A 23,343-nucleotide genomic window follows, 5' to 3' on the forward strand; every position below is an offset into this window, starting at 1 on the left:
AAGAATAAAACAGTTAAGGAGACAAACCTAGTTGTCTGTGGGAAAAGATGGCATTTTGTTTCCACTGAACAAAAAAAAAAACAAGCAGAAAATTGCCTTTTTTCTGATGATATTTTAACTCAGCTTGATTTGGAAATCAAAATAGTTTGCAGAGTGGTAGGAACAACTACAAAAACTGGAAGAAAAACAAGCATAAGAGACTTGATTGAGACAGAGAAAATAACTGGGTTGTGAAAACTGATCCTTTTTACCTTGTCTTCCTTCAGAATATTGCACACCACTGTTACGCTGTAGGGTACATCTCCACTGCATGCTTCTTTCGGCAGCATATAGTGCAGTGGTTCTCATCCAGTGATCTGGAGCCCACTAGGGGGCCGTGAGCAGGTTTCAGGGGAAACATCAAAATAAACCAGAGTAGGGCAGGTGTTAGACTCACTGGGGCTGAAGCTGAAGCCTGAGCTCCAGTGCCTTGGGCTGAAGCCGAAGCTCAAACAACTTAGCTTTGCAGGTCCCCTGTGGCATGCGGCCCCAGGCAATTGCCCTGCTTGCTACCCCCTAATGCCAGCTGTGGCTTTTATTCTACTGGATATGCAGAAAAAGAGTTGTGGAACAGTTGGGCTGTGGAGCTTTGATAGCATGTTGGGGCTGCCTCAGAAAGAAAAAAGTTGAGAACCCCTGATGCAGTGTACATACACGTAGACCTCCCTAGGGGTAACTAGCAGCATAGACTGTGAGACATGGGTTAGGCAAGTACAGACATGCCTGAAGGGTGTGACTATGTACCCGAGTACATACCCTACACGCCTCTCTATTCCCCACACATTGCCTTCCTGTCTCCACTGCTGATTTTAGCACTGTAGTGTCCTGCTGCCTCCCCACTGCTGAACACCAGCAGCAGGGACAGGTTCTGGCAGGGTGTGGACAGTGGGGAGAGGCTGAACCTTCCTTTGCTGCCTACCCCCTGCCAGAGTCTTTCATTCCCACAGTGAAAGGCTCCAGCAGTGGGGAGGATTTTGGAAATACTGATTTCTCCAGGAAAGCATTTGAACAAGATTCAACCCTGATTTTTTTTTTTTTTTAAAATAAGGGTTTGCAGAGTTTGTCTCCTCACAACAGTTTCCTTTCATAATTTGTCTGCACATGTTGAGTCACTTTATGCATGTACAGTTTCAGTTTCTCCTTCCTATCTGCTTTCCTTTAGCTAGAACACATTCGGTTCTCTAAGCTTTCCATACATAGTAGGTTTCATTTCCCAAACATTCTGTGCTTCCTGTTGCTCTCCTTTAACTTGTTCCAGTCTGGTTCTAACTGAGGCTTACCCAATGCTCAGAAGAGAGGCATTTTGAATGTCTGTCTTTGTGCATGATATAGCCATTATCCTTTGGAGTGAAAGGTGTCTTAAGGTGTAACTAGAATTGTTACAAACCCCACCACCACTCTGCTAGAATAGTCACTCTATCTGTGGCAGCATCATGTTGCAGTTTGAAAAATGAAAGAGTAATGACTACCAGGCTTAACAGTATTCTGGGTTCAGATCTGCAGAGGGAAAATATGACTCACTCCTCGGGGGCTTTTTGTTTTAAACAGTCCTTCTGACAGTGCTTTTTTTGGGAAATTCCAATGTATCTATACACAATTTCACACTAGAGTTCACTATTACAAATGTAAGAAGTTCATTAAGGACCCTTTGTTCCAAACTGGACGAGCTGTGTGACCCACTTGGTCCTTAAGAAATGGGCACTCATAACTTGCATTGGTCAATAAAAAGGAGCATAGCCTGTGCTGCACCTCTTCGTAAGCGAAGCCAGAATGAGCGCCCAGGAGGAGATGAGATATAGATGTGCCTTTAAGCTACTTCCTTTACTTCTCTAATTCTGGCCTGCTCTAGGAGTTGGCATGGCAGATAACAGAATGTTCCGGCCACACTCACTCCCTCCTCCTTGTCCTCCACCTACACTGGGACTACATAGGAATGTAGCATAGCACAGTCCATACTAGCCCTATGCTACCCCTGCACTGGGGAATTCCCAGGCGGTATTCCATCTCTTTTATGGCAGTGGAGGTGTGAGATCTGTACACAGACAAAGGCAAACAATCTTATTACTTATTATTCATATACTATCAGGGTGCTAGCACTATTGTTCAGCTCTAGCAACTCTTCTGATCATGTGCAACATACAGAACGCAAAAGTTAGATCACTTGTCTCTGAGCTATCATTGCAATTAGTACAAGCCTACTTGAGGTTCCTATAAAGGGAGGAAGATTGTGAGCATTTTGGCACTCTGTCTCGGACATCAGCTTGCTGATTGGCATTCATACATACGGTTGGTCATTTTGAATGTATAAGCATGTACTAGGTGTGAAGTCTTGCTCCACACATGTCAAGAGATGTTTCCAAAAGTGCAGCATGCATGTTCCATGTAAGAATTGAGGTGTACTTTTGGATCCTAAACTAGGTGCAGGCTCTATAGCCATAAAAACTTCATGGGCAGAAGCATGAATGGCTCAACTTTCTCAAATCTACCTTATTGAGAGGATTGTCTCTCATTTTAAACTCAAAGTTATCTGTTTCACAAAAACATTCAGGTCAATCTCTCCCAGGTCATGTAATCTTGGAAGATTTACTGTATTTCACTAGTAGCGTGACCATTAGCAGCAGACACCTAATACTGGTCTCAGCATTACACAGCTGCTCAAGCCTGCCCTGTAGTTGATTCACAGCACTCGATGCTCCTTTGCCTTGCACTCTTGTAGTCGTTTACACTTAGGAAAAGTGCTACTTTTCTGTTTACAACCACTTACTGTAGGTGTAAATGATTGCATGGGTGCAAAGGCACGAGGTGCAGACTGGGGAGAAACAGGCCCATACTCCTTGAGTAGCCAAAGAGCTGTTCGTAGCAATGTGGGTCATGGAAGCAGTCTTAGGCGGTGCACTGAGTGTGACTAATGGAGTTACTGCTGGAGGACTGAGAGGCAGTGAGTCAAAGAAAAAATAGTAAATGCATCACGTGACCGGAAAATCTCAGTCAGGAAGAAGAACAGCGTTCATCAGCCTAAAAATTCTAATGAGACTACCAATGAGCTGCACGGAATCAGTGAGTGGAGGAGAAAAGACAGTCCCCAGACTTCAGTGATGAGGTGGAGCCCTTCACAGGAGTCATGAGAGGTGGGAGACTTCCCTCCACAAACAGCCCAGGTAACTACTTTTCTTTTTAGCCAGCTGCACCTGGATGCAAGAAAATTAACATGATTGACAAATGATGTGATACAGTGTAGCAAATATTTTCACTTCACTTTCTTGTGGAGCTTTATAAGGGACCTAGGAAAGGGAGAGAAAAGAAAATAGGTCCAGCACAAGAAATTTTGGTTCATAGGAAGGACACTAACATAGGCTTACAGATTAATCTTTCCTTCCAGAGAGCAGCCCTGCAGTTCCCTAGACTCTTTTGGAGGCTGATAAACTATGTGGCAGCCCAGTCATGCTGAATAGATTGGTCTGGTGCACAGCTTTCTGGGCTTCATATGGTCCTGAGATGAATGGAGTTCTCAGTTTTCATTCCTGTGGTTTACTGATACAAGGAATCTGAAATCTTGAAACCGAGGTTATTATAGGCCAATTTATACAAATTAAAGGAAAGAACCATACACTTTTTCAAGCTTCTTTTATTGCTGCTTGTGTCTTACTTTAAATCTTTGCATTAGAAAAGCTAGTATCAAACATTTGGGCCTTGGATCACAGCTGGTATGACAGACCTTTAAAAATTGAGTACCCAGTTTTGTACTTCAGATATACAGGCACAGAACCCATTTCATTTCATGGATTTATTTTAAGACCAGAAAGGACCATCATGATTATTGTTGTAGGCAATAAGATGCACCCACACATCTGAGGTTAGTTTGGGGCTCTTCATGAAATATGTACATTTCCATATGCTTTCACAACTGAAAGTACCATTCAAAGTAAACTATAAAAACAAGTATATTCATCTTGCAAATACTTACACAACTGAATAGCCCAACTGACTTTAAATGGGATTTCTCATGTGAGTAAATCTTTAACATGTTTACAGATTACATTAAAGTTAGTCTTTAAATTTAAAATAAGAATTGAAATCCTTTTTTCCCTAAGTGTGTTTGCTGAAAATATTGTGAACATAACACCAGAGTTTTCATTCTTTTACATAAGGAAAATAGTTATAAACCATAATTTCAGCATAACTAAATGTAAAGATCATCCATTGTCTGGGACCATAAATCCTTAAACTAAAGTTTCAGTCCAAAACGTTGGCTGACTATTTTTGTGTGACACAGAAGCATTGTGAGCCCTCTGCATGAACTCCTATATTGTTGCTTTTTTAGTGACTGCTTCCCAGAATAGGAAAATCTCAATCTTTGAAGTGCGCATCGATGTGTTTCCAGAAGTTAGCCATGCTGTCTGTGTTTGTTCACTCGCCTCTTCTTTAATCATTTAGAAATGCTGAAGGGATCGGTCTTTGAAAACTTTATTTACAATATAAAAATAATACTTACCAGTTTAGAAATATTTTCCTGCTGACTACACCTTATGTCCATCAGAAAGGGCACTGCTTTGCTCAACAGTATTGACATTTGATCTTCCATTTTCCTGACTGCTGGAAGTAACCACGTTCAGTTTTTTCTCAATTTTATCAGCAACAGTACGCATACTAAATTTTCTCAGGCTGACGATCAAATTTCCATAAGCCCCCTTCATTCCATGATGTTGATACCAGATATGGAACAATTTGATTTTCTGCTCAGTTGAATCATTTAAATGGTCCTGGATTGTCTGCTCTATGGCAGGTTCTGGGATTTCATGCTTCCGAACAAAATTCTTGACCTGTGGTAGTGTCATCTCCTCCACAATAGCAGGAATGTGGGTGCTCAGGTCAATATCTGACAATACAAATAACATTTGAAACACAAACTCATGGCAATGGTACTTTACTGATCTTTTTCATGTTTTAAATAGATTACACTTTTCCTATTCAAAACAGATGAGGTTTCAAGCCAAATGAGAGAGCAAGAGACAGTTTTTTACAGGCAAATTTATAGTAGGAATGGGTCGACATGCTAAACTCTCCCTTATGTTAGAAAATTCAAACGTTCAGGCACAGACCCATATCCCCTTCTTGTGACTTCAAATAAACCCTCAGATCTTTCTATAGGACCCTTTTTTCTTCCCTTTCTCCCATCACCAAATATATGAATGGCATGTTAAGCAGGCAAGCACCTCTGGCATCCTCTTAGCTGGACCCTGAACCTCTCCATGATGATACTTCCATTGCTTGACTCATGCACTTGACAGTTCAGGGTCTAGAAACTTATCTTCTGGGCTTTGCGTAGGACTACATTCCAATACTATGTTATCTGTAATACAGGGTGAATGCCTTTGGCTTTGGAAGCGCGGCATCCAGGAGATTAGAATATATGAATACCTGAGATCTGGCAACAAGCTTGCCAGTGGATCTACTGAACCAGTAGAGGGTTTCCTAGTTAGAGAGTCCTGTGGGACAAAGTCTTCAAAAATTTGCATATACTCACAGTTTTTTAACAAGCAGGAAAACAGTTGGGTGCATTTTGGGTTTTTCAATAACTAATTCCTGCTAACATGTATCAAGTAACATAGGGTCTGCAGCCCTTACCAAGGCAAACCTTTCTTTGATTTGAAGACAATGAGAGTTGTCTTAGTCAGGACTGCAGGGCTGTTTCCATAACAGACATTTATTTAAGATGGAAAGTTATAAATCAGTGAGGAGTGACAGCTCTTCAAAACAGAGACTGACCTGGCATTAAACTGAACAAAACATATATTCTTGCATATGGTTTCGAAACCATATTTCTCACCATTCCTACAGAGAAAGTAAAATGTTATTTCATACCTGGGTACATGAGACGTTCCATTTCCTGGAAACAGAGAAAGAAAAAAGTGTAAAGGAGGCCCTGCAGATTGTAGAGTCTCGGCCCTTCCCCCCAGTTTTTCTTTACTGTCAATTTTTATTTTTTGTTTTCTCACTTATTCCCGTCTTCTCTTCTTCTTTCAGTGGCAAAGTCCCCTTTGTACCTTATTGGGGGGTGGGGTCGGACTCCCACTACCAAATATTTTTAAAACATCAAATTATGCAAAATGCTAAATTTCATGAAATTTGGAGTTTTCTCCCAGCTTTATCCACGACCCCTCTCTTTAATAGCCAGGCCATGTTTAGAACACAGTGCACTAGCCAATTTTAAACTGAGTAATAGAAATGAAGGTGGCCTCTATTTGGGTCACCGGACTAGTACAAGAACTTCAGGATCTTAGCTATTTGGAATGCTTAAGCAATGTATGGAGTATTCTTTAGGAGAGAAATGATCCTTTGTCTAAGTGAGGAGCGCCGTACTAGGCTGGAGAGAGATGCTGCTGCAAGAAGGGAGCTTCCCCCAGCACCACATCCTTCCTGTCTACACAGGGGCGGCTCTAGCCATTTCGCCGCCCCAAGCATGGCGGCACGCCGCGGGGGGCGCTCTGCCGGTCGCCGGTCCCGCGGCTCCCGTGGACCTCCCACAGGATGTCCCTGCGGAGGGTCTGCTGGTCCTGGGGCTCCTGTAGACCTCCCGCAGGTGTGCCTGCGGATGCTCCACCGAAGCCGCGGGACCAGCAGACCCTCTGCAGGGATGCCTGCGGGAGGTCCACCGGAGCCACCTGCCACCCTCCCAGCGACCGGCAGAGCACTCCCGCCCCCATGCCACCCCAAGCACGCGCTTGGTGTGCTGGGGCCTGGAGCCGCCCCTGTGTCTACAGCCCATAGATAAGCATGGGGAGGGGGAGGGAGCAGAAATGATGCTCAACTCCTCCTCCTCCAGCAAACTTTGGGCCACTTTTTGCATGTTTCTGTAATGATCTGACCCTAATGAGTCAGGCCAGCAAATATGTTACATTTCCCCCCAGGGTCCTCTGTAGAAAACTCTCCTGATGCCCATTCTCACTCTGCTTCCTCATGGTCCCCTCAGTGTTGCAACTGTCCTTTGGCCACAGAGAACTGGATGAACTGAGCCCCTCAGTGCTGCTCACACATGGGCTGAGAGAATAGAGAGGGTCACAGCAGAATAACACAGTGTCCTCTCTTGTCCTCAGCTGCTGGGCACTCACTGCTAGCCCCTTCCATTCTAAGGAACAATGCATGTTTATACATGGGACTATTTAGGGGATAAAATCTTCAACTTTATCTCAGGCAGAGAGAGAGTGGAACGATCCGAATAAAATCCCTGACTTCCTTCCTAGCTTGTGTGTGTAGCTGGGAGAGGAGGATTTGAAAACTTCCTCTTGTTCTCCATATAGGATTGGCCTGCTAAACCCAGGGTTGTGAGTTCAATCCTTGAGGGGGCCATTTGGGGATTGGTCCTGCTTTGAGCAGGGGGTTGGACTAGATGATCTCCTGAGGTCCCTTCCAACCCTAAGAACCTATGATTCTATCTATGATTCTATGATTGTACTATAAAAAACACTCTTTTTCAGAACTGCTTGTAGGAAGTACATGGACAAATCCTGTTATTTGCTTGACAAAAATAGTCTGGAACTCTCCTGCAAGTGTCTCTCTCTCTGTGGTGAAGTTTACTTCCCTCACATAAAGCCAGAGGGCAAAGGGAGGACAGACCTCCACAATCTACACAGCCCCAGCGTGGATTTAAGTGGTGCAGAGGGCTTCATGCACCAAGCTGAATTTCTGCCATGCTAAGCAATGATACTTACAGGAGTGGGTGGTTTGTGGACAACCCAATGCCGCATCTGATTGTTCAAATCAAAATCCTTCCGTTTCTTCTTGTCTGAAACAAACCATGCCAAAGAATTTTAAAAACCAGCAGAGTACGTATCAGTGCTAAAATGGAGCACCTAAGAGAGGAGAATTACGATTAATTAAGCAGTAGAGTAGTCAATTCAGTATACAGTATAGATGAAGAAAAGAGACTAACTTACAATAGTATACTGCTATGGCTAGTGATGCGATAGCAATTGCGATTCCAACCACTAGATAGATCCACCAGAAGTTCCCTGAAAATTTAGAGCATTGTAAAATGTACATAAAAGCAAAGCACAGAAAAACAGTGCAATACAACAACACACGTGGAACCCTTCACAGGATTATAAAGGCCAGACTGTGGAAGGCCCTTGTATAGATGTGTGCACTGTGAGGAGACGACCAGTGAGGTGCAAGGAGTCTTCTCTCTTTGCTCCTTGCATCCCTGTGCCAGGGCAAGACACACAAATTATTCCAGTTCTCTCCTGCCAACAGGGACTGCTCCCCGTTACTGTTCCCTATGGTACAAGCCACTCTACAAGGGGCAACCCCACCACACCAACCAGCAGAACTGACCAGTCATGGACTGAAGGCCATATTCCACCCTTGTGCAGCTGTGTGTGCTCTCCCTGCATACCAGGTCTCCCCAGGAAGCATTTTATGTGGAGGTGCAGCACCACACTGCCTCAACCTGGGGCTTAACACACACAATCTGGCCTACACTGCATAGCTGATTCCACTGTATCCAACTGACTCTGCCAGTGGAGGTACCAAGATTAAGTAATTCACTCTCACTTTTGCATACGGTATTTGTGGTCGGGGTGCATTCTTTTTCAATTGCGCCATTTTCGCACCTAGAGAAAATACGAAATATATGTATGTATTTAATAGTAATTTAATGATAGAATAACAACACAATCTGTCATGAAAAGAAGACAAAGTTATCCATGCCCCCCACCCTGTTACCAGTTGGCTTTTAATATAGTAAGAAAGTGGAGTTTTGAATTTAGTAGGGAGGAAGAAGTGTCTCTCTGGTCCTCCAAGGTTATATTTAGTCTCTAGGGATTCTTGTCCAGTTCCCTGTAAGTCATGAGTCATAATGTAAATGATGTTAATACCACTATTTACAGAGTAAATCCACACAGCCTTGTGAGCAGCGCAGGGTGCTGTACACCATGATAAAACCCAAAGAAACACAATAAAAACATAAAATATCCACAGGATAAAACAAAGGAGGGAGCCTAATAGAGAAAAAGGAAGTGAAGAGAAAGGCAATAAAGAAAGGACCAACAGCGCTCCTTCTAAAATAACCCAAACACCTTTGGAATAAAGTTTTTACTTGCTTTTTAAATGTAAGGAGAGATTAGGACAGAGATGATTTTGGGGAGGCAGAAACAGTTCCACCCATTACAGTGCCCAATAACAAAAGCACAATTGCCTACACTCACTAATAGCTGAGGGGGGAGGGCACCCTTTGATAGAACTGAAAAGCATGCTGGCCTTATTCACAACAGAGCTGGTAATCAAACACCCATGCAGCAGGAAACAGAGGGTATGCCTACAGCACAATTAGACACTTGTGGCTGGCCTGTGCCAGTTGACTCGGGCTAAAATAATCTGGCTAAGAGGTTATTGAACTGTGGTGTACACAGTAGAGCTGGAGCCTGGGTCTAGGACCCTGCAAGATGGGATGATCCCAGAAACTTAGCTGCAGCCTGAGCCCAAACTTCTACACTGCAATCAAACCTCTTTAGCCTCTTAGCCTGAATCAGCTGGCATAGGCCAGCTGTGGGTGTCTAACTGCAGTGTAGACATACAGAGAATTGCCTGCTGCACCAGGGTTACATGACTGTTTATGAACAGGAAACAAACACATCTCTCAGTCTGCCAAGGCCCCAGTGTGGGATGCAGTCAGTGTGACAAAAACCCAAAATCAGATATTTAAAAAACTCATACCAGAAAACTAAAATGCTGAGGGATTCATTCCTTCAGCCAAACTTGATCTAAAATCTGTTTCATAATTTTAGATTTCTGATGAAAAGTAATTTGTGCAGTAAATGAAGGAATACCAAATCTGTATGCACTATACTTACTTTGTGACTAAAATGAGATGTATGCAGTGTTGTTGTAGCTGTGTTGGTCCCAGAATATTCGGTAGACAAGATGGGTTACGCAATATCCTTTATTGGACAAATATATTACCTCACCCATCTTGTCTCTCTAAAATGAGTGATGTCACTTTCTGGAGGGATTAGAGACGTATGGGTCCAAGGGAATTTGGCAGAAGATCCTATAAAAGGAACCTGCTGCTTTCCCTGAAGTTCTCTTCCTCTACAGACTGTCACCCTCTGGTATTGCCAGACCTTCCAACTCTTAATTCCTCTCCCATCCAATCCATCATTCCATAACCTCCTGACAGGGAATAATTTTCTATCCACCCCAACAGAACACACAAAGACAAAGCTCAAAAAAACGTGGAGTGGGAATTATTAAAAGTGGCCTCTAAATGTGTGTGTAGATTTGTGCATTCAAATGCATATTTGGACACAACTGTGGTAACTGTCCATGCAAATGGGGACCTATAAAATTTTAGGCCTTGTCCAGACTAGGAAAAAATGTGCTTTTTTCCTCTAAATGAATGAGTTCAATAGAACTAGCTTAATTCAACTGAAAACCTCATTATGCTATAACTTGACCGCTAAAATGCAGCTAACAGGTGTTTAAGCGTGTCTACATTGATGTGGGATTTTCAATTGAGTTAAGTGAGTTAAATTGACTGAAAAATTAGTATCTTTCTTTCCTAATCTAAACAATGCCTTACAGGCCACACTGATATTGAAAAACTGGCTGAGTCTGGCTAATTCACATTAAATAACAAACCATTTGAATAGTTAAATAATAAAGACCTCAAACTTACTTGCTGCATGGGTCGCAATGATGACATGGGCCAGAAGAATTGCAAAAGTAGTGTTGTTTACACCTGCATTTTGTGTTCTGAGTGACGGTACAAGGTTCTGCAACTTCCAAATCTAAAATAAATCCCAAGAGTTTTCTTCAATTCGGAGAAGAAGGTGGTATACTCTAACTATTTTAGTGCACATTTAGCAAATGCTATGCTCAGGCCTAGTGCTGTTGCTCTATTAGCTCTATTGCTGTATGCATCAATGTGAGCTGGTCATAATAGCAAGAATCACCATATTGTTTTCTACAAGCACCTTCTGATTGTGTGATACTGGGAAGAGGAGGGAAGGAAGGAGTCCTCTGCAATCAAACGTTGCAAAAAAAGAGCTGACAATAAGCACTTGCTTTGCTGGAAGGGGACTAGTATATAACATTACAAAATACTGGCAGTTTTTTTCTCATTCATCATTCTATGATACTTTATATAATTAATAGTCTAGTCTCCTGCATATTCAGTTGCCATTTCTGTAATGGTTCCCTGTGCATCTCCTGCATCATCCCCTGGTGCAGTTCCCTGATGTCCATCTACTTATTTGAACAGGACACTGGGTAAAACAGACAAGTTGCGCAGTGCCAAGTCACTCTGTTTGGCCTGGTTTGAACTAGTTTAGTTTTCTTCTAGTAAAATCTTGCTATTTAAAGTCAGATTTTATCCATCATTGGCTAGTAAGATTGACATGACTGCAAGATCTTATAACAGCACGAGATACCCATACAGTACCAGTAACACACCTAGATCTGAAGGTGACTTTTAAAAAATATTTTCTGTAGCTGAATGAGTCCCAGGTGACGCAGGACTCAGATAGCGAGTGGGGACATTTGTCAGAACCTCCAGAGATATTAAAGGAAAGGACATGCTGCTGGAACTGAACCCCAGCCCACACCTAAAAATGCCAATTTCAGCAGCCACCGAGGGTTGTGATGTGGCTGTAAGAGAAGGCTCCTTGTGCCCCATCCCACACTCTTGCACAGCCAGAGGGCCAGACACAATCAAGCACAAAACCCTGTAGGATGCTCAGGGTCCTGAGCCTCTAATAACTTTAAAATGAAGTTTAAATTTATTTAAAATTAATACAACAATTCCTTATTGGAAACTTTTTGTAAGCTAAGGATTTTCAACTCTTTGATGTGACTTGTGGCCCCGCTCTCAGCCACCTGCAAACAGGTTTCCTCAAATGTCTCTTATAATACTATGCATAAATTTCTACTATGTCTTGCTTATGCAGCACCTCTGAGTTTGAGGAGAAGCAGCTGCAAACCTGCTTCAGTGAGGACTAGAGTGGGAGCAGGTTTATGTTCTCCCAGATAGTGCTTTGTGTCATGGGTGTGTGTGTCCATTGTAAAACACTCATAACTGTGTCTGGGAAAATCAAGTTGTATCTCACATTGTCTAGTGTGTGTGTGGGTTTTTTATAATAAGGAACGATTCCAGGTAACTTCTGTAAGCAAGGTATTAAACAGAAACATTGGTTTTCGTGTACCTTTTGTTAACACTCTAAATGTTTGAATATATCTAAAGTGTTTTCACTGTGGACCAGATTGTGAGCCAAGGTAAATGCTAAGACAAGGAACTCCAGGGGCATAAGGTGAGCGTGACCGACTGCACCCCTGAATTCTGACTCTACACATTATTGTAATAATCTTTCTACAAAATATGGCTTGTGAGGTATCATTTGAAAACTAATAACTCACTAGTCAATCATATCGTAGTGAATGCACGAAATGACATTATATGTACAGTTATGAACATAAGATGAAGTTACAACTGAAATGTGTTTACCAGATAAGTTTGGGAAGTGGGTAACCAGTTTCCCAAAGACAAGCTGATGACTCTAACCAACTGTCATCAAAGTTGACTGGCCATCACCTGTCAAGTGGCCATACTTTGGCCACAAGGTGGGTGTCAGGAACAGATTGATTCACATTTTAACAAACAACATGGAACCTCTTTCACCACATTACCCCAAGTCTCCACCATCACAGCTGGAAGGTAGTTGATCTAAGAGTAACCCTGAGGAAAAATGCATTTCAAAGAGCGGCTGGACTATAAAAGATCAGGGGCAAAAACACACCAGGTAGAATTTCTCTCTCTCTCTCTCTCTCTCTCTCACTTTTTCATCTTAGAAGACAAAAGAATCAGTCTTTGGACTTTGGGGGTGGTTCTGACCTGAGACCTTGGTCATTTATGTTGCTAGAAACATTTGGTAAGAACCTTGAACCAAGTCTAGTTTGTTAACTTTTAGTTACTAGAAAGCATTTTATCTTTATTTCTCTTGTAGCCATTTCTGACTTTAATGCTTTATACTTGTACTCACTTAAGAATCTATCTCTTGGTAGTAAGTAAACTTGTTTTATTCTTTAATCAAAATTAATCCAGTGTTGTGTTTAAACTGAATTGTTTGGTGACTCCAATTAAAGTAGCAAACTGTTGTAATAGTTTTCAAGTATGTAAAAGTTTGTTACAAGGAGGAGGGAGAAAAATGTTTTTTCTTAACCTCTGAGGATAGGACAAGAAGCAACGGGATTAAATTGCAGCAAGGGAGGTTTAGGTTGGACATTAGGAAAAACTTCCTGTCAGAGTGTTAAGCACTGGAATAAATTGCCTAGGGAGATTGTGGAATCTCCCATCATTGGAGATTTTTAAGAGCAGGTTAGACAAACACCTGTCACGGATGGTCTAGAAGATAATACTTAGTCCTGCCATGAGTGCAGGGGACTGGACTATATGACCTCTCAAGGTCCCTTCCAGTCCTATGATTTGACTCCCTACAGAGGAAACAGATCTATAATACCTGAACTGTCCAGGAGAGGGCTGGACAGAGTAGAACACACATTTTTTGGGGGGAATGTAGGACTGGGAATGTGTTGGGCCCATGCTGCAAGTGGTAACCAAGGCGAGTGGGAGCTGGAGTTTGACTGGAGTGTTGCTGGCAGGCTGCAGCTATAGCCAGATATTCACGATGTGACCTGCACAACATTGTGAGGCACCCAACGTTGGGACGGCAGGTGGTGCCACAACCCCTCACTAGTCTAGATTTCACCCTGAAATGTCATAGTGAACTACCCATATCACATGTCACACAGTGGGTGAAAGAGCCATCTTGAGGGACTTCTACTTGCCCTCCAACACAGGTGGGTGGGGAGTGGACAGAGCCTTAACTCTGTTCCCTCTCAAAGTGCCAACCAATGCACCTGAACAACTGCTCAGGAAAAGCACTGCCATGGCATGCTCCCTGCAGAGAAAAGGGGATCCAGGGACCAAATTGTAACTTTGTCACCATTTCCTCCCTGGTCTATTCCTGGGACATCATAACTATATGCTACCCTTTACTCAAAGCTTGTGGTAACTCCCCAGTCTTGTCCCATGGGAAGTTTTTTGTTGCTTGAGTTGCTATTTTACAGACCTACCAAGTTCAGAGTCACATGACTTGCACCTCATACACTCATCGAGAGAATTGTAATGATTCATGAATGATCCTTCTCTGCATCGTTCACAAGTTGTGTTTTTGTCCTTTGTGCAATCAACACTTTTAACTGAACCTGCAAAAAAAAACGCAAAAAGAAAAATGAAAGTTGTAGTATCTGTACCCAGAAGATGTCAGCTGGAAGACCTGCTTTAGATTTTCTATTTCTCTTCATCTCTTAAACTTTCTAATTCATGAATAATGACAGGATCAACATTTTCTAAATGCTACAGATAAATTATATGGGTTTCTATCCATACATGTATTTTGGTAATATAGCGTATGTAGGGTTGGATTTAAAATTCTAATGATTAAAAACAAGAAGGAAAATTTACTAAACAAATGATCTGTTCAATGAAAATACCTATTCACAGGTATAAATGGGGAGCTGTGTGGACAAAAGAGCATGAATGCATTTTTTACCTCCTTCAAAATTGTGCATGTAAATATCCTAGTGCTTTTGTATGAATGCCAAGTAGCTTACACAGACTTGTCTGAAATCCATGGGAAGTTATTGGCATAAACTTAGTAAATATTTGTGTGTTTTCTAAGATTCTGCATTCTAGCTAGGCTTGGAACAGGTCATGTGAAAGTATTCACATAGCATGGAATAATCATATACATCTTTAGGGAAACAGCTTAAATACAAGAAGGTTAGAGACCGATCCATAGAATACAGTTTTCAGTGCCCAAGGGATTTCCAAAAATATGAAGCCAATGTAGTCCTGCCACTTGGGGGCCAGAGGAAGGCCCTATAACACTGTGTCCCAGTAGAAGCTACAGCATGTAGAGCAGGGGTAGTCAATTATTTTTATTTTCAGGGTTCATTCAAAAATGTCTGGCAGTCCAGATTTGGCTGACAGTCCACCTATTGACGCCCTCTGATGTAGAGTATTTATCAAGCAGTATGCAGTTCTGCCTGTGGCCATTTCCACTCACCCCTTTTTCAATAAATTATTTTAAAATGATACCTACCAGGTGGACACTTCTTACAGCAGATATTTTCTGCAGCATATTCTCCCTCTTTACATTTAAGTTCCCTTTTAGAAATATTCCTCTTTATAGACAGCTTATCATATATAGTGTGTGCAGCAGGTACATCACTGTCACACTGTGATCCAACAGTCCAACCAAACACCTAGGAGAGAACAGGAAAATTATAGGTATGGGAAAATTGCTCAAACTCTTCCTCCTACCCCAGCCTCCTGTTATTTGTAGAGTGGGCTACAGTAGCACTAGACCCTGAGAGAGGAGTGGATGAAGGCGTGGGAGCAGTACCTCACAGCAAGGGTTGGAGGAGAGGTGGGGAGGGAAAGCGGGGAAACAATGTCTCACTGTGTGTTCCATATCTCAGGGGGTCACCCTACACAAAGATGCTGTAGTGACAGCATCATTGCCTCCTTCCAGGCCTGGGTGGAGATTGGCTCTGGGAACCAAAAGTGCTCTGAGTGCTGTAAGAGCACTGCAGGGTGTGGGGGTGTGTCCATGTCCCCCAGCGCTTGCAACAGCTCTGACTGACTGCTTTGCTAGGACCTACAGAAGGGTCTGGAAACCCACAGTCCATGGAGAAACCTGTAGGTTAGCAGGTCTGACATTGTGAAGTGGACTACACACAGGCTCAAAGAAGTAAAATGGAGGCAGAATGCCCTTAATCCACCTACTTGGGCTATCCTGACCACAGGTGCAGTGCACAGGTGTAAATGGGACTACACTGTGAGTAGGCCTGAAGGAAATTATGATGCTGTCCACAAACAGGAGGGCTGTGACTCAGAGGGGTTTCTGAGTCAGTGCATCTCAGAGCAGCTCTTTGGGCATGTAGTCTAGCCATCATTCCTTGCTCAGGGCTGTGCCTAAAGTCACATTCTTCCTCTGAGAAACTGTTCATGTTCCAGAAATATTTATTCTCAGACACACTGGGCCGGATTTTCCTCTCCTTCACTCTTTTATACCAGTAACAGGTGCAGTTCCAGCAATTCAGAGGAGGTAATACTGATTGATACGAATGTGAGAGAGAGAGAGGAGAATCAGCGCCAGAATATCAAGTCAGCAGTTGTCATTTTGAAAAGGAGGATACAGTGTGGAACAGAAAGATAAACACAGGGAGAGTGTACGGTAGAGCAAGAATCAATAGCCAAATGTATCGTGTTACTACAAATTCCATCCAGTGCTAGGGACAGAAAGTGAAGGAGCAAATACAAGAAAAGCATGAAAAGAAAAAGGTGTAAAGAATTGGATAGAATGAGTTATTATAATAACTTTCTAAATGACAGACACGTGCAAAGCAAGTAACTGATAACTATGCAGAAACCACAGTAACAAACCCTTCTAGCTTCTACTATGTGCATGCATGAACTCAGAACTCTCCTCCAAACCACCAAAACCGCCCCACCTCTCCCCCTTGTTGACACAATAGGGAAAGACAGAAACAAATGCATAGTAACATATACAGAATCAATTTATTACCACAGATAATTCTGTACTTCCTAATACAATAAGTGTGGACTACTTCTCAGGAGCTGTCTTTCAAGTAGCATCACATAGGCATTGCACGCAGAAACTTTATACATTGCCCTACATTTGATAGTCTTCCTTTTTTGCTTCCCCTCATCCCCAAAGTGACATTCTAATTTTTCTTTTTTTTTTTCATTCTTTTTCTTTTGATTCTCCTTGGAATTGCCACTCCCACAGGATATGCAATCCTCTGAAATTAAAATGTAATTACTAATAACAAAAGGAACACTAATGTTAACACAATTTGATGGTATGCTTGGGAAACCATTCGTGTCCTCAGTAGTACCCATATCACTCAGTGGCAATAACTGAAGGTACACACATGCATTAAGGGGATGATAGGTGCTTTTTTATCTGTTTTCATACAAACAGATGTATACAATGTACATTTTTAGCCTAGAATGACGCATGGAGGCTTGTCTTTGTTCTTTTCCTAATCTAAAACAAATGCCATTTTTAAACTAAAAGTCCAAACATCCAGTAGGATCAAAATAAGTAGGGGCAACTAACCCCAGAAAAACCCTAAGAAATCACAGTTTGGGCCAGATTGTCAGTTCCAATTCCAATTGATCTGCTCAGGCATTAACCTTCTTTCAGAGCCCCTCTCTGAACCCATAGAAGTGCGTTCCAATGGCAGGCCCCAGTTGAGGAGTCCTTGGCAGTGTGGCAATTGAGCCAAGCTACCTACAGAGCCACGACAGAGCCATTGAGGGCCCAGTGGCTCCTCCAGGATCCATGTGATTTGTAGACAATACCTCAGGTCTCTTACACAGGCAGAACACTTCCCACCAATGGAAGACTTCAGAGGAAACACTATGTAGTGGCATAACGATCTAATCCTACCATAGTCATAACACATACAATATTTGTATGTGAGACCCAGATAGTGGATGGGCAATTGCTTAAATAGTAAGTTTAAAAGAAATTATCTGCTTCCTCTCTGTCACCCATTCTCTTCTTTCATTGATTTCCCATCCCCACATGGGAGCGTGCTCCTGCATCTATTAATTTGGGGCCATAATTTTCAACCATTCAAAACCTCTCATCTGTTCTTGCATCAGTCACACAGCAGCAAGTGCATATAGCTCATTAGGGGTTCTCAAGAAATTTAAAAAGGGGGAGAAGAGATTTCCTTGCTTTGGCATTGGATAGCAAGATGTGGGAAGCTTTGTTTATGTTCTGATGTTTGTCTGCTCTTGGTAGTTCTTTCACTAATGATGACTTTATGAACAGTTTAGCCCCCTTTTGCTATTTTAATGATTTTTTTTCTTTTGAAAATTCAAAAGCTTACATTAATCCTAGCAAGATAGAACTATCAAACAGGTGGTAATTTTATATTGTTTGGCAAATGGATCCTTTCCTTGCACTCTTTTAGATGAAGCAGACTTCTTACTATAGCAGTTGCTCTCTAGTCCAGACATGCCAAACCCACGGGAAAAAATTCAGAAATTGGGCTTGTTTTTGGCTTAATTGGCTTGTGAGTTGCTTGTTGGCTAGTTTTGGGCTTTTTGCTTCTGTTTTTTTTATCAGCTCCCAGCAAGCAGGACCAAACAGGGGCAAGGAGGGGACAGAGTCAGGGGTGCACAGTAGGCCCACCACAATCCTAGACCGCATGCCAGGGGGATCTAGTCACATAGAGTGTTGGGGTTCTTAGGGATTGGCTTGTTTTAGCCTTGTTTTTAAATAGGATTAGATTAATTTTTGGCTTACCGTGAAAGTCAGAGTGCTTATTTACCATGTGAAAGTTGGCAACTGTGCTCTGGTCCAGTTTCTCTTTCCACTCCCTCCTCTTTTTGCTCTATTTCACCTTTCCTTTTCTTTTTTCACATTAAGATGAAATGTACAGTTATCAGTGAACTGCACTGAAGCAACCACTCAAAGTGACAGTTCCTCATGTTCCAAAGTTTTCAGCGCACTTGAGACATGAGAATCAGTGGGCAAGAAAGAGGAATTGAATTTAATTTTGTGAAGTCAACAGAGTTACAGTGGTGTAAAACCCCTAGAATTTGTGTATCTTTGGTGCTGAGGTTAATAGGATCTGGGTGTGTTCAGTGCCTCTGGAAATCAGACTTATTGGGGTCTAAACCCCCGTTTCCCCCAAACAAGATCAAATTTGAAAATCTTGGCAATAATGTCTTGTCTCAGTTTCCCCACCTGTACAGTGGGGGTAATAACACATCCTTGTACTGTATCACAGGAGTGTTCTGTGGATTTTTTGGAGTTCTTTCTCAATGCACATTTATTAATGATTACTGTCTATTGTTAAGACTTGCAGCAACACTAACAGCTTCTATCTCATTGTTGCTACTCTGTGGCCGGATGTCAAAATGGAAGATTCAAGGTAAGCTTATGATCTGTTTTTTTTCTTGTATACAATATATTGCAGTTCACTCTTCAGCGTTTCCTGGTTGTTCAGTGTCTTGCATCAAAGTAGAAGAAAACAGAAATTCATCTCAGCAGTAGAGTAGGTAAACATATTGTGCAAATACAGACCCAGTTATGCAAACACTTATGACAAGATTCACTTTACACGTGAATCATCCATTCGACTTGAATCTGACTATTTATGTGCATTCATTTAAAGCACATGTACAAATCATTGTACTATTAGAGTCATAAGGGTGGAACAAACACTTTAGTATGAGGGCCTTAACTTCTAAGAGGTCTTTTCTAAATTCTCAGAAATTGGCCGCTTATTATATACACAACCTTACTATATGAACTAGAAAATTATTAGCTAGTATTAGTTTGCTGTTTTCAAGGTACCCAAATTTGTTCCTATTAAATTTAGTTTTATATAGGTTCTGATACCACATTCATCATTGCGCGAGTGTCCTCCAGCTGTTTTTCTCAAATGGTCTGTGTTTTGCTTTTTATATGAGGGCAGGTCTAGGATTAATCTTTTGGTAACATAAAAAGAATAGTAAGAGCCTAAGGAGGGTCACCTGATCAAACATCACTTATGAAATTAACATAAAGCAGAGGAAGTACTTTTTCATGCAACACACAACTAAGTGGTGGAACTCATTGTCATGGGATGTTGTGATAGCTAAAGTATCACTGAGTTCACAAAAGGACTGGATAACTTGAAGGAGAATAGGTCCATCAATGGCTATTAGCCAAGATGCTGAGGGACACAGCCCCGTGCTTGGGGCGACCCTAAACCTCCAACTACCAAAAGATGGGAGCGGAAAATAGGGGTGGATCACTCCATAATTACCCTGTTCTGTATGATCCCTCGGAAGCTCTGTTACAGGCCACTGGGTAAGATGGACCATGATCTTACGTGCTTAAGGATCTGCTTCTGCAACTGATGTGCCATGAGTGCAAGGGTTTGCTTCTGGGAAATCATCTGCAGGATCAATGCCTAATAAACCCAACTACTCCCATGTTCTGGTGTAAGTAAATTAACCGACCAGACACATACTGCAGGGCTTTTTTGTTGTTGTTGTTGTTAAGTGTGGTAAAATCATATGCTAGAAAAATCAGGGAAGAGGGAATAAAAGGTTTGTAGGATAGCTACTTCCTCTCTGGCTAATGGGACTGGGATTTGACAGAGAGCCTGGTTTAGACGGAAACATCAGCCTACTGTGTATATTAAAGGGAGGAATGATGGGAAGAAGTTTTGTTTACACCATCAGTTTGACGTAAATTCAGAATATAGATGCACTTCTATTTTTGACTGTGATTATGTCTATGTAAACTGGTGTGCTGTAGGCGTTTCTTCCCTTTTGACACACACAACCTATACTTCTGCTGTTTGGATGTTAAGCATCTTCTATATTATTTAATTTATATTTTGGTGTTTTGTGGAGTGGAACAGTTGTAAGGCTCCATAATATAAACTGAGTCACATAACTGCAATACCAAAATTAATATTGTACCCCTCAAGTGATGAATAAAATCTATTGTTAAAATTTTGCTACCAATCATCTCAATACTAGCCTCTGCTCCGCAAACAATCATTCAGTGCCAAACATAACCATGCTGCAGGGAGATCTTATGTGTGAAATTCAATACCATATGTCAGAGAGCTGACAGCAGTAACTGAGGGAGGATTCATACAGTTATGGTCCTCAGACAAAATGCTAGAAAACATCAGAAGGAGCAGGGGTTCTCAAACTGGGGGTTGGGACCCTGCAGGGTGTCACAAGCTTATTCCATGGGGAGTCTCAAGGTGTCAGTCTCCACCCCAAACCCTGCCAGCATTTATAATGGTGTTATATATATTTTAAAGTGTTTTTAATTTATCGAGGGGAGGCGATTCACACTCAGAGGCTTGCTATGTGAAAGGGGTCACCAGTACAAAAGTTTGAGATACACTGGACCTAAGACTCTTTCTCAGTGTATCTCCCTGGAGTGGAAGAAGGGAATGAAAAATCCCAGTCCTGCAAATACTTAAGCACATGATTAACTTTACTACCTTGAGCAGTCCCACTGATTTCAATAGGACTACTCACGGTAACAAAGTTAAGAATGCGTTTGCAGGCTCGGGGCCATAATAAGTAAGTTTTATAAACTGAGGATGTCACATTTTCAGGGCCTAATCCTGCTCCCAACTGATATCAAGAGTAGTTGTCCATTAATAATTTCATCTCAAGTCTGCAGTTTGCATGGATCACCATTAAAGGATCAGTAATTGCCAATTGCTGGGACAGTTTTCTTACACTAGGAAATGGATGTGATAACTGTGCAGGGCCGGTGCAAGGATGTTTTGTGCCTAGGCGAAACTTTCACCTTGCGCCCTCCCCCATCCCCGAGCCCCTGCCCTGAGGCGCTCCCCTGCCCCCACGGCAGCTCCCCCACTTTGCCCTGAGGTGCCCCCTCGCAGCAGCTCCCCACACCCCACGCTCTGCCCTGAGGCACCCCTTCCCTGCCCCAGCTCACCAATCAGCTTAGGCGCCGCAAGCCTGGGAGGTGGGAGAAGTGAAGCAGCCACAGCATGCTCGGGGAGGAGGCGGGGAGTTCCCCTATGTGCCGCCCCCCACTTACTTGCTGCAGGCGGCCCTCCCCATGCTCCCCTGCCCCAGCTCCCTCCGCCTAAATGCTGGCAGTGACCAGGGCAGCCGAAGATCCGGCAGCCATGGTCGCTGCCGAAGAAAATGCCGCCCCCCCCCCAAATCCTAGTGCCTTAGTCTATTGCCTAGGTCGCCTAAATGGTTGCACCAGCCCTGTAACTGTGTCATGTTGGCAAATGTCAATTTTCAAAAATAGAACAGCTCTCCAAAATTAGGAATTCACTTGTAAGCCAGCCAAAGGAGGGCCCTATACCAACTCTGCAAAACATTCAGTTTGTCCTTTATTGCATCACAGTTCTTTATGACTTAAGTACAAGTGAGGGAGCGAAAGACTTTAGTTTTACTGCATTGCTTCACTCCACAGAAAGACCCAAAGTGACATACCTATGGGTGAAAGGGGGAGTTCCCTTTACAGGCTACTTGGAGTCTCCCTTCACTAGTCTTTTTAAAACAGTCCCCAAATCAAAGCGCTTCTAGGAAAGAATATTTCCGAGCCACGTCTCCTTCACATGGGCTCCGAGTCAACTGGCCCCGATCTTAAGGAAGCAGGAATAGTTTCTGTTTAGTGCGGCTGTGTCACGCAGCAGGCAGGACTTTATCTCTACCTGATCTCACTTCTCAGAAACGAGTATTTGTTTATGGTCGAAGCCGAGCGACGGATCGACCTTTACCTGCGTTCCCTACGTGGGCAGCCCAGCCAAGCCCCCGGCTCCCGCTCGCTGAGGGCTGGGAGCTGGTTTGTGCCCCGCGCCGTGCACCCCAGCAGAGGGAGGGAAGTGACAAGTCCTGGCCATTGCCCCCCGGGCCCGGCAGCCGTCTGCGCCCCTGCCCCAGCTGGGCGACACCGGCTCAAACAGGCGGCAGGAGATTCCCCGTGAGGTTGGCTCCGCTAGAGGCGCAGCCCTGGGGAGACGGACAAGCGGCCGCCCGACCCCGGCCCCTCCCCGGACAGCCCGGCGGCGAGGCCCGGGCGAGACGGGACTTACTAGGACGAGGCGGAGGAAGAGGAGCCCTGCGCTCATGCTGCTGCCGGCCGGCGCGCTGCCCGGGCAAGCCCTCCAAAGCGAAAGTGAGTCGCGCCGCCAGGGAACTGCCCTCGCCGCCGTCACCCCGGGTGTGCATCGAGCTCTGGTGCCCAGCGGCAGCACCTGCCCCGCCCCGAGCTGTGCCGGCCAGGGGCAGGCTCCTCCCCCGGGGCTGGCCGGAGCCCGTTCCGCTCCAGTGCCCAGCGCGGGGCAGGGGGGCGGGATCCCCGCAAAGGGCGTAGTGTAGGGAGCGCCTGGAGCTCCAGGGGGGCGAGTTGAGCCGCAGCTGGGACTGGGAGGCTCCTTCTCCCAAGCGTTGTTGCTATAGTTTTGCATGGTGCAATATGGGCTCACGCCAGCAGCAGCCTCGTGGACAAGCGGCAAAACAATTGTATTGATCTCAACGTTAGGCGGGAGATTCCGCTGGATTCCTTTCATCCTGCTCCTGGACAGGGTCCGGCTGTGGGTGTATCTGGCCGCCTTATTTGGGAAAGAGTCCCAGGTGTCTCTTGCCACATGCTTAGGGTTGCCAACCCTCTAGGATTGGCCTGGGGTTTCCTGGAATCCCCA

General features: G+C 43.6%; 1 protein-coding gene across 1 annotated transcript; it reads right to left on the bottom strand.

Moving 5' to 3' along the window:
• Positions 1-3,648: 3,648 nt before the first annotated feature.
• FAS (Fas cell surface death receptor) lies at positions 3,649-22,905 on the bottom strand. Its single transcript, XM_030569914.1, has 9 exons — positions 22,735-22,905; positions 15,195-15,357; positions 14,164-14,295; positions 10,712-10,823; positions 8,590-8,648; positions 7,974-8,048; positions 7,749-7,822; positions 5,902-5,926; positions 3,649-4,915 (listed from the first exon to the last, which is right to left on the bottom strand). The coding sequence occupies exons 1-9, from the start codon at positions 22,768-22,770 to the stop codon at positions 4,557-4,559; spliced, it is 1,035 nt and encodes a 344-aa protein (XP_030425774.1). The 5' UTR covers positions 22,771-22,905; the 3' UTR covers positions 3,649-4,556.
• Positions 22,906-23,343: the final 438 nt, after the last annotated feature.

The sequence above is a fragment of the Gopherus evgoodei genome, chromosome 7 (genome assembly GCF_007399415.2).
Source record: "Gopherus evgoodei ecotype Sinaloan lineage chromosome 7, rGopEvg1_v1.p, whole genome shotgun sequence".
Taxonomy (NCBI): Eukaryota; Metazoa; Chordata; order Testudines; family Testudinidae; genus Gopherus; species Gopherus evgoodei.